Below are 12,851 nucleotides of genomic sequence, written 5' to 3' on the forward strand. Positions count from 1 at the left end.
TATCCCAGAATGAGGATATGAGGTGCTGGCAGAAGTAAAGCTGTGAGGTTGGGTCATCTCTGAATAACTCAATTGGTAGAGCACTCTTCCACAAAAGGCAGAGGTCACAGGTTCAAATCCCAGTCTAGCACACAGTTTTAATCTGCCAGGAAGTATCAACTATTACATTCTGACAATCTTAAGCAAAGTCATGTAGTAACTCAGTATTAAGAACATCATCACTTTCTGACATGGCAGGCTCCATCCCTTGTACCCATAAAACATTAACAGATTCACAGGTATTAAAAAGTTTTGCTTTTTATCATATTCCTTATGTCATACTCCAGTCCAACAATCTGGCTAAAGCTGCTGGAGATAGTGGTCATGTGTGCATGAGGTGTGCCTGCTTATGGAATGTGGCTGTGTTTTCCTTTATTTTCTGAAGAGGGCTTTGACCAAAAGTATAGTGTGCAGCAGTCTTTTCATTGTGCCTGCCTGCAACACAATGTCTCATCTTTACAATGAGTAATCTGTCCTTTTCATAATTTTTGGTATTACAATCAGCAAGTCATTATGTGTAACAGACTAAGAGAGCTAAAACAATAACTGCCCACTAGTATCACCACAATTCCTGCATCAGGAATTTACAAAATTGGCATGGTCTAAGAAGAATTGTAATCTGAATGTATAATTCCACGGAGAGCTTGTGTACTACCCCGTGGACTGTCATATGATGGAGCTACATGTAAAAGCTTTGCACAGTGGTCCAACTCGGGCCTTCATGTTCAGAGACAGTGGCTGTGTGTGTGTGTGTGTGTGTGTGTGTGTGTGTGTGTGTGTGTGTGCTTTTTCATTGTACCTGTCTGTGACTCAATTCCTGCTCTCTGTGATGAGTAGAAATCTATCCTCTCCATATTGTTGTTATTTCATCTTGGACTTTCTGTTGTTTTGTTCTTTTTATGTAATATAGTGTAATCAGTGTGGTGTGTACACCAAACTTCAATTCAAAAATTAAAACTAAGTGTTGACTGTAAAAACAGGTCCCCCAAGAGTAAATATTATGAATAAATGCTATAAGAACAAGCATGTGTGTTACCTATATATATTTGTGATTAGTAAAAGAATATGATTCAAACAATGGAAAATGCAGGATGGAATAATGACAATGTTATGCAAATAGTAGATTGCTATTCACGATATACTGGAAATGTTGTCACAGATAGGTACAACAAAAAATCTGTCAAACAAGTAAGCTTTTGGCCAAAAGGCCTTCCTGTGAGTTACACAAACCACACACACACACAGATAGACACACACAGGCATATGCAAATGCAACTTGCACACTTATGAACACTGTCTCTTTCTGCCGAGGCCACATTGTGAGCAGCTACACATGATGGGAGAACCAATCTGGATGGTGAGGGTAAGGAGGAAGCTGAGAGGGGGAGGGACAGCAGGGTAGAAGTGGGGGCAGTAAAGTGCTGCTTGTGGGAGCACATAGAGACGAGGTGGAGAGAAGACATGGCAGCTAGGTGCAATCAGAAGGTTATATGGGGGAGGGGGGGGGGGAGAGCAGAAAGGAGAGAAGCAAAAGGACTGTGGGTTTGTAGGTTAAATAGAGGGCTGTGTAGTGCTGGAGTGGGAACAGGGAAGGGGATAGTTGGGTGAGGAACAATCACGAACGAAGTTTGAAGCCAGGAGGGTTAAGGGGACGTAGGATGTGTTGCAGGGAGAGTTCCAGCCTGCACAATTCAGAAAAGCTGGTGCTGGTAGGAAGGATCCAGATGATACAAGCTGTGAAGAAGTCATTAAAATGAAGAATATTATGTTGGCCAGCATGCTCAGCAACTAGGTGGTCCAGCTGTTTCTTGGCCACAGTTTGTAGGTGGCCATTCATGCAGACAGACATCTTGTTGGTTGTTATGCCCACATAGAATGCAGCATAATGGTTGCAGCTTAGCTTGTAGATCACATCACTGGTTGCACAGGTAGCCCTGCCTCTGGTGGGATAGGTGATGCTTGTGACGGGACTGGAGTAGGTGGTGACGTGAAGATGTGTGGGACAGGTCTTGCATCTAGGTCTGTTACAGGAATATGAGCCATGAGGCAAGGGGTTGGGAGCAGGGGTTGTGTAGGAATGGATGAGGATATTGTATAGGTTTGGTGGGTGACAGAATACTACTATGGGAGGGGTGGGAAAGATAGTGGGTAGGACATTCTTCACTACAGGGTATGGCGAGAGATGGTCAAAACCCTGGCAGAGAATGTGATTCAGTTGCTCCAGTTCTGGGTGGTATTGAATCACAAGGTGAATGCTCCTCTGTGGCTGGATGGTGGGATTTTGGGAAGTGGGGGGGGGGGGGGGGGGGGGGATGACTGGAGAGATAAGGCATCGGAGATCTGTCCGTATACATGGTTGGGAGGGTAATTACAATCTGTGAAGGTCTCAGTGAGACCCTTACTAAATTTTGAGAGGACTAGACTTGCAATGGCCATGAGTGTCTAGGCTGCATGGAATGGACTGCTTGGTATGGAATTGACACAGCTGTTGAAGTGGATTAATTGCTGGAGGTTGGTAGGTTTGATATGGACACAGGTACTGATGTAGCCATCTTTGAGGTGGAGATCAACATCGAGGAGGGTGACTTGTTTAGTTGAGGAGAACCAGGTGAAGCAAATGGAGGAGAAGGTGTTGGGGTTCTGGAGGAATGTGGATAGAGTGGTCTCGCCCTTGATCCAGATCGTGGAGATATCATCATTGACTCTAAACAAGGTGAGGAGTTTGGGATTCAGGGTGGTAGAAAGTATTCCTCCAGATGGCCTATGAATAGATTGCCAGTAGCCACTTCCATATGCCAGATTTAATTCTAGGTGATGCCTTCAAAAGAGAAGTAATTGTTAGTGAGGACATAGTTGTTCTTAGTGACCAGGAAAAAGGTTGTAGGTTTGGAATCTGTCAGGGGCATTCAATAGTTGCAAAGCCATGGGCATTAGGGATGTTTTGTAAAGGCAGGTGACATCAATAGTGTCAAGCAGGGCACCATGTGGTAAAAGAACAGGAATTGTGGAGAGTCAATGGAGGGAATGGTTGGTACCTATTATATAGGAGAGTCTGTCCTCCATCTAACCTCCTGACTGCACCTAGCTGCCCTACTCTCTTAACACTTCATCCCTGTATGCTCCCACAAGCAGCACTTTTCTTTCCCCCACCCCTACCCTGCTATCACTGCTTCTTCCAGCCTCCATCTTACCCACACCACTCAGAGCACTTATCGCGTCATGCACAGCTGCTCGCAGTGTGGCCTCGGCAGCCAGAGACATTGGTCATGTGTATGTGAGTTGCATTTGCATGTGTGTGTGTGTGTGTGTGTGTGTGTGTGTGTGTGTGTGTGTATTGGCCAAAAGCTTACTTGTTTGTCAGTCTTTTTGTTGTGCCTATTTGTGACTCAACATCTCTGCTATACAGTGAGAATATAACTAGGTTTCTCTCTTAACACACTTCTTGACCCGATGATATAATGACTGACATGTGTTGTTCACAATATCTAATTAATACATGCATGAAAAGTGCAAATATGTTTAATGTAGGTGAATTTATACTGTAAACACATCAATCAAAGTGTCCTGTGATTTACCAAGTAATTTTCGTATCCTTGAGACCTAGGACATAGTAATAGTCTTCATTGTGTTACATTTTATCGCCTAGCAGACATCAGAGGCTATATTCAAAGATGTTCTAAATTTTCTGATATTTACTAAATTGGTAAACAAATACTTCCAACAGTGGGAGTAGCAAGAACACTTAACTGTTTGTTCATACACATGCTGTGGCCACTGCATTATGAAATAATCCAAATATTGCCATGGAGTTCATTCAGTGGCAGAATAAGCACTGACCTCTCCATATGTTCTAACATACTAATAATTAGTCTTGCACCCTGTACCAAATTTATTTCATTTTTATCATATGCGGCCCTTTCCTAGATCTAGCATAAAGTTTGGATGAAAAATGATCATCATTATTTATTTAGAATGTATTGGAAATAAATATTATAGGAATTTTAAAAAATAAAATAAAAATATGAGATCAATTTTAACTGGAGAGAAGAGTCAAATTGAGTTTATTTTACATAAAACTTAAATGGTATTTCAGCTGCTCAACAAGTTTCAGGACTCATTCCAGTTTGACTTTGTGATATTTGACTGTTTGCATAACATTGTAATAAGCTACCCACTGATGTTTCGCTATTTTTGCTCTTTCTATGAGTATAGTCCTTGAAGTATTTTTTATTGAAGCAGATTATGTGGTAGGATGCAAACACCTTTCTCCATAACTTATTATTATTCTTCCCTGTAGCAGGTGATGAAATGTTATATGGGAAACTATGCCCAAGACTGTGGGTTAAAACCCAAAACCACGTGATGCCAAGATAGTGAATACTGGCTTTGACATCCTGCATTATGTGAAATTTTCACTGTTATTAAAATACATTGCCCGAATCATCAGTTCCTAAATAACTTTTTTTATTGTTTCTAGGGAAGTTTGAAGGAACTGTCTCAAGTAGAAGATTTTGCAACTGGGGATTCATCATCAGTAGCATCGGAAGAATATGAGAAATATTCAAGAAATAGGTCTAAGTAATCTGTTATATTTCTTGAAAAATAAATACATTGAATTTCTCAGTGAGTACAGTTATTTGATTTCTTTACACTGACAGAGTGACACCTCCCTATAATGCTGTAGAGAAGTTACTGAGTATATCTCAATCTGTATGTTGTTTCTCTCTTGATCTAACAGTCAGAGTGCCCAATTCTATTTTTCAGATCACAATACAACAGTTGCCATAGGAATTCTCTGCAGTATTTTCCCATGCTGACCTCCACGTTGGTAAGAAGCTTCTGTGATAGTGCATTCCATTCCTCAACCAGCACAGATGACAACTGCTGGATGGTTGTTGTGGATGCGGACATGTTGCAATAAAATCTCCCCAGTGCATCCAACACATGCGATATAGGATTTAAGTCAAGAACATACTGTCATATGGTGAGAGGTGGAAACACATAATACACCCAGGAACTTTGTCAGACATGATCATTTTGGTGGTCCTGGTGTTATGTTATTGTGACATTGTACGCTTTCCTCATACACAACTTTTAAGGGTTGCATTCGACCCTAATTCTGTTTGTATGGATGACATTGAGCAACCACATTGAACAGCACAGGTGGAGGAGCTCTTGGAACAAGAGGATATTTGGCAAATGGACAGGCCTGTCTGTTACCCCAACTTAAATCTCACTGAGCATATGTTGATGCATTGGGACAGGTATTGCAGCAGGTCAACATGCACCAACAGTGCAGCAGTTCTCAACCACACTGGTGGATGAATGGGATGTTGTACCACAAGAACTGTTTATCGTCCAGTATGGGAAAATGTTGTAGAGCATACATTGCCATCCAGTTGATCACACATCCTAATAAGAACCACATCTCATCTCACCTTTTGTAACATCCAGGAGATGACCATAAACAGCAGTGACATCAATGTAATTATTGCCAGTGAATAAAAGTGTGATATCTGTTGGTCACATTGCATATCTTTCCAGTTACCTACTGTACCAGAGTGTAGCACGTCTTTCCAAGTATGGTCCAAGTTTCATCAAGCTGCATTACTTGACAATGACACATCATGCAATAGCATCACAAGGAATTAAAAATATAACAAACCCCATAGAAATAACCAACAAAACAACTTTTTCATGGGTGTTGCAGAAAACATGATAAAATAAAACATAAATAAATATAAAATAAGCACATGTTGTAAGTCAACATACATTAGCACTGTCACACAAGATGATGTAGCAAAGCAATAAAAGGAATAAAAAACTCCAACTCTGTAGGAATTGATAGTGTTCCTGCAACAATCTTAAAGAAGAGTGTTCTAAACCTAGTTGAAATACTTCTACATATATGTGCCTGTTGACTTCAAGCATGCACTTTCCTTAATGTACTGAAAGCAACTAAGGTAATTCCAGTTTATAAAGAAATGGGGGAAATAATGAAATCACCATTTCCTCTTGCATTTCAAAAATATTAGAAAAAGTTGTGTATGACAAACTTGTGGAATTTGCAAATATAAACAAAATTCTGTTTAATGAACAATTTGGATTCAGAAATAAGAGGTCAATGATAACTGCAGTTTATGATAGTGTTAATTGCATACTGGATTAGTTCCTTGCTGAGCAGTGAGCATCAAGCACATTAATGTCAACTTTAAAGTTATTTCTGAACAGTTTTCAGAGTGTAATCTAATTAAATATGGTTCCTTTTACACATTAACAATCAAAGCTTAAATGGAGATTGATGGTGTGTACAAAAATAAGGTAAGCAGATACAAAGCAACAAAAGGCCATTTTTGTATGTGAAAGTACCTTATATGTAATAAGCTGGATCTTCCTTTCCTTCTTCACAAATTCTTTGAATCCAGGTTCAGACGTCAGCTGGTGCAGGAGATTCTTTTTCACTGATAATAGAGCTAAGTTTGTAAACCATTCTTGAGTTTGTGAACTATGTACATAGTTGTTTATTGTTTAGGACTGAAAAGCTTCTCTCAACTGAGCCACTGGTTGCAGAAATAGTCAAAATAAACTCACAGTGCTATACAATTCTTCAGTACACTGTTTGGAGTTCATGTGACTTAATAAATCTCAACAAATACCAGCAATTTTATTATGCATTTCTCCTGAAATATGCATAACCACTAGCTCTGATCTTAAAAAGGAAAAATAAAAAGTAGATCCATTGTAGTCTTTTAGTAATTTTAATGCAAATTCTATGAAACACTATTTATATTGACAAAAATGTACATTTGGAAGTTCTAAACATAACAGAGAGTGCAAATTAGTGAACCTGTCTTGTAACTGTCTCATCAGTGTGTCCAAAATTCACTGCAAATTATTCTGAAATTTGCTTCCAAATTGACTGCAGCATCATACCTAGGATGTTTAGTTAGTGGTTCATCCATATGTTGGCCATGAATAACTCTTTTCCATATTTTTTTTCAAATCTGTCATGTTTGGTTTACAACATTTCTTTGAATTTATTAATTTAAGTTTCAAAGTAGCCCAAAAGAAAAAGGAAAAATCTCCAGGACCAGATGGGATCCCTGCTGAAGCAATACATGTCTTATATGACGTATTAGATATTTGTTTGTGTGAAATGTATGAGTGTCTCTTACAAGGAAGAGTCTCTGTGCCATGGTAGAATGCTGATGATGTGATTATTAGTAATAGGCAAGACGAGGATCTGATGACATCTAAATCCTTCAGACTAGTTTGCTTTCTGAATGTTCCCAGTAAGGTATTTGAAAAACTATTTGGCAAAAATTTACAAAATCATAAAATGCTACATGGGATGAGTCCCTGCCAGTGCAGGTTTAAAAGAGGCAACTCAACAGAACTTTCAGTTATAATGTAATCTTGCAAGCAACAGACATCTATTCTAAGAATGCTCTAGCAATGATGGCAGATGTTACTGACACTTTCGATAACCTATGGTGGCTGTCTTTCTTTGCGTGCCTTAGGCAGGAGTACCCAGAAGTGCTGCACAACTGCCAAGAGAGCATCGCTGCAGGAGACATGTATCTTTAATATGTCAAGGAAAGGAAATGACAAAGACCACTGTCCGCAAGGTAAGAGTGTGTTGTTCAGTTTCAGGATGTAGAATTAGAGTCCATACTACAGAAGTTACATTACAGAAGTAATGTAAATTGACTGATAGCATTTGCATATGATGTGTTGTTAGCTGTCAGTGGTGACTCAAGTAGAAGTATAGAAGACAAATATAATGCAGCAATCGATGAATTTGAAGTATGGTGTCCGATTGTCACTAGCACCTCACAATGCTACATACCTACTGCTGATAGGGAATCCAGCAAGCAATTCTAAAATAAAATTAAACAGTGTGTTGTTTCAAAGTAGTGCACTAACATGATATCTACAAGTATTCCTGGACGAACGTTATAGTAGGGGTATGTGAAGATTTTGTGGAAATTGTCTTAAGTGATTAATTACATCACTTTATGCTCCTAACATGCTTTTTTCCCTCTTGAATTTTGGTATTCTTTTATAAAACTGAAAATGAAATCCAAATAATTTGAAAACCCACTAAAATACTCCATTTGAGTCGTGTGACACCTGTGATGTCACTGGCTCGCTTGTTGCTCCTGCTGTCATAATGCTAATTCACTGTGATGTCATGTTTTGTAATTTGTGTTTTGGAAACTGGGTTACAAACAATGTGTATTACCATTCTGTACAAATACATTTACAAAAACTCCTGAAAAGTTGTTTTTGAGTTCCAGACAAGGAGAAGATGTGTAAAATGTGGTTGCACTGTACCGGATAATTGTCATCACATTGACACATAAGTTTACTAACTTAATTAAAAATGTGTCGCACTGTGAAGTTATCATTAACTTACTTCCAAGATATTCTCTCCCACTGTTACAATGAAGAACAGCATCATTTAAAGAAATTAAACTTCTAGTGAAAATTGTCATTTTACCCAACTACACCTCAGTTATTTGGTAGCTCAGTTGTTAGAGTGGTAGACTGTCGAATTTTATAAGATTATTCCATAGATCGCTGGTTTGAATCTAGGCTGAAGGAGCCTTTTAATTAATTTCTAAAACAACTCAACAGTCATCTGGCATGAAGACAAATCACAACTACAAAACTTCAATGTGTTTTCCTTGCTGTTCACATGCACTTACATTTGCAATCACTGTTCACACACATCACGATCAAAAAGATATTTTCTACTTAATATGACCACACACTTTTTACTTTATTAGAAACAATGTTTTCATATTTGTACTGCCCAGCTAAGATCCTTATTGTTTAACCTTTTGCTGTTTCATCATCTTACATACAGATGAAGGTAAGTCTGCTTCAGACGCTAACATTAGTTTACTCTCACAAACAGTACACCCCTTACGTTTGTGTTACCTGCATGTTGTATATGCTTTATGTCTCTAGATATAACCTCATCATCCTACACATTGTTGTACTGTGGACGTATGGTGATATCGTCACTACTAGCAATGCTTTCCAAAAAAGTGAATTGTTTTTTCATGAGTAAATGCATTTATCCTCTGTTGTCTATTTATCAGGCTGAGAGTGATGTGAAGCAATATATAATAAGTTCCACAATTAAAACAGCTGCTACAGTTCCTTTTTGCTAATTCTATTTTTGTATTTTGTGTAAAACTTTTAAAAACATATGACCTCATACTTTGCAGTTGTGCTATCCATTGTACCACTTGCTTCATGCTAAACAAACTATCACTGCTAAATGTCTTCTAAATAGCAAATCACCACCAAGTTTTACCGAGAATAAATTTATTGTGCTTTGGATCATAGCTAATGACTGACAGTCGACAATCTAGTTGTAACATACAGACCCATTTGCAAAAGTTCTACAATTCCTTACTTTTGAGCGAGTTTAATGATGTTGCAGGAAATAGGGAAAATAATGTCTGTTGTTGTACATACTGCCACCCTGAATGGGTGGAGTGTAAGTGCATCAACTTTTGCAAGTCTGCCACCATTGGTGTTCACAAAATTACTTTCTGTTGTTGCTTAAAAGTTGTAATTGCATTTTCAATCACTAAAGAGCTAAACTGTTTGCAGAAAAAGTACATAAAAACCTCATAATTTCATCTAACTCTCCTATAACATGTGTAAAGCTTCATCTTACTCCTGGTCTGTGATGTCACCAGAGTGTAAGCCAATAACAGAGCATTTTCGATCATGTGACCAAATCTTGATATTTAATGATTTTTAAGTTTTGATTACGTAAAAATTACGGATATTTTGTGAGACTTTTCGTAAATGCTATTTAAATGTTATAAATCAGAATAACAACAGTCTGAACCATATTTTTAACATAAGGCGATAGCCGATAGTCCACATCATGTAGAGGAGACAGGCATAAAAGGTACAAATGAGATGAACAAAACTGTAATCATCACAAATAGTCAATTTAGACTCTCGTGGGGGGGGGGGGGGGGGGGAGGGGGGGGGGAGAATGTACCACCAATATGTATTAGCAGAGCAATCATAGTGTATGATTAAACTGTTTGGATTCAGAGATTGCAGCTTGTGAAGCCAGCTTCATTAGTCAAAAGAGTTCAATGAGGAGTGCTACTAAGGTTAAATGGCACCTACTGCACTACTCTGAAAGATGCATTGTTAGCAATTCAAACTTGGAAATCAGAAGAGTGGAGCCCTTTATTGATTAAAAATGCAATCAAATGGAAGTATGAAAGATGCTTGGAAATGAAGCCAATACGGAAAAGTTATTACAAGATTGCATATTACAACTGTGGGGAAAATGAATGAAGCACTTACAGGCACAGACAGAAGAACATAATGAATCTCTTCCTACCATCAGGGAGAGACTTAAAATGAGATTCCTTAACCCATAAAATGGACTGATGAACTACCTGACCAGTCATACCCCATGTTACATATCTGTACAAAATCAAAGGCAGACTGAAATGTAGCAAGGTAGGGCGAGGGCAGGAGGGGGTAAACTTACTTGCTATGGTTCTACCCCTTACAAATATAATTTTTTCTATCTTTTCATCATGTGTGTTATACACACTGACCGGAAAAAATTGCGACACCAAGAAATAATTAACCCTCTAGTGCACAAGTCTATGTATAATGTGTGCCGAACACAAATAACATTGTATTGTACCATTCCACTGTTGTTTTACAGTTGTGAATGCACTTCTATTCCTTCATTATTGCTTCAGATAACACAGCAATAAAATGTGTTGTTGTATGTTCAAATAAGCATCAGTAAAATAAAATAAACAGTGAGGCAGGTGAGAAAAAATTTACAACAGTGCGGGGGGGGGGGGGGACCAGATTTTGAACTAGCAGCACAACCCCCTAATCAGGCATTTTCCTATTAGATAAGTGCTTATCAAATAAATGTTTGGCGACAGTCTGATGCTGCATTGTTTAATGCTTGTTCAAAGAAAATTTAGCCTTATTTCAAATAGGTACCCAAATCATACAATTATAGTCAGTGGTGACTTCAATCTATCCTCGATATGCTGGAAAAATTATATGTTTAAAACCAGCAGCAGGCATAAAACATCATCCAAAATTGTACTGATGCTTTCTCAGAAAATTATTTTGAACAATTAGTACATGAGCCCACTCGAAGCGTAAATGGTTGTGAAAGCTTACTTGACCTCTTAGCAACAAATACTCCTGGACAAATAGGGAGTATCATGATGGTTACAGGGATTAATGATCACAAGGCAGTTGCTGCTAGGCTGAATACTGTAACACCCTTAACCATCAGAAAGAAACGCAAAGTACATTTATTTAAAAAAAAGCTGATACAAATGCTGTTATCGCCTTTCTAAGAGACAGTCTCCACTCCTTCCGTTCTGATCATGTAAGCAGAGAAAAGATGTGGAATAATTTCAAAGTGGTAGTATTGATGGCAATTGAGTTATATATATCACATAAATTAATAAGTGATGGTAATGATCCTCCATGGTACACAAAACTGGTCATATCGCTGTTGCAAAAGCAACGAAAAAAAGCATGCCAAATTTAAGAGAACACAAAATCCCCAACATTGGCAAAGTTTTGCAGAAGTTCAAAATATAGCACATACTCCAATGCGAGATGCTTATAATAATTTCCACAATGAGACTCTGTCTTGGAATCTGGCAGAAAACCCAAAGAGATTCCAGTCATATATAAAGCACACCAGTGGCAAGACGCAATCAATACCTTCACTGTGCAATAACAATGGTGAAGTTACTGATGACAGTTCCACAAAAGCAGATTTATTAAACATGGCTTTCTGAAACTCATTCACCAAAGAAGATGAAGTAAATATTCCTGAATTCCAATCAAGAACAACAGCCAAGATGAGAAACATAGAAGTAGATACCCTAGGTGTAGCAAAGCAGCTTAAATCACTTAATAAAGGCAAGGCCTCTGATCCAGATTGTATACCAGTCAGGTTCCTTTCAGAGTATGCTGATAAAATAGTTCCATATTTAGCAATTATACGAGGGCTATTCACAAAGTACATTACATTTTGGAATTAAAAATAAATAAAGTATTGGTAATTTTTTTTATTATATACAGATGAAAGCCACACTTAAATACTACTTTTCTACATAGTTGCCATTTAAATTAAGGCACTTATCATAGCGATGGATGAGCTTGGAAATTCCTTCGTCGTAAAATTCGGCCGCCTGCGCCTTCAACCACGTTGTTACCTCTTCTTGAAGTTGTGCGTCGTCATCAAAACGCTGCATAGCCAACCACTTCTTCATTCCTGGGAATAAGTGGAAGTCGCTCGGTGCCAGGTCGGGACTGTACGGCGGATGAGGAAACAACTCCCACTTAAAAGATTCGAGAACTTCACGAGTGGCATTTGCCGTGTGGGCTCGGGCATTGTCGTGAATCAGCAAGATCTTCGAGCCCAACTTTCCCCTGCGCTTGTTTTGTATTGCTCTTCTGAGGTTGTGCAGAGTTTGGCAATACCTTTGAGAGTTTATTGTAGTGCCTCTTTCCAGGAAATCCACAAAAATCACACCTTTTCTGTCCCAAAACAAGAGGTAACCACGTGGTTGAAGGCGCAGGCAGCCGAATTTTACGACGAAGGAATTTCCAAGCTCGTCCATCGCTACGATAAGTGCCTTAATTTAAATGGCAACTATGTAGAAAAGTAGCATTTAAGTGTGGCTTTCATCTCTATATAATAAAAAAAATTCCAATACTTTATTTATTTTTAATTCCAAAACGTAATGTACTTTGTGGATAGCCCTCGT

The 12,851-nt window shown here is 38.4% G+C and overlaps 1 protein-coding gene across 2 annotated transcripts in view; it reads left to right on the forward strand.

Annotated features, from left to right (window-relative positions):
* The window catches only part of LOC124594794 (protein FAM92A), a 197,918-nt gene extending 193,251 nt beyond the window's left edge, over positions 1-4,667 (forward strand). For both annotated transcript variants that reach the window (XM_047133212.1, XM_047133213.1), the window contains one exon: positions 4,517-4,667. In XM_047133212.1, coding sequence (XP_046989168.1) covers positions 4,517-4,621 — 105 coding nt within the window. In that variant the 3' untranslated portion in view covers positions 4,622-4,667. The remainder of the gene's footprint in view (positions 1-4,516) is intronic.
* Positions 4,668-12,851: the final 8,184 nt, after the last annotated feature.

The sequence above is a fragment of the Schistocerca americana genome, chromosome 2 (genome assembly GCF_021461395.2).
Source record: "Schistocerca americana isolate TAMUIC-IGC-003095 chromosome 2, iqSchAmer2.1, whole genome shotgun sequence".
In the NCBI taxonomy this organism is placed as follows: Eukaryota; Metazoa; Arthropoda; class Insecta; order Orthoptera; family Acrididae; genus Schistocerca; species Schistocerca americana.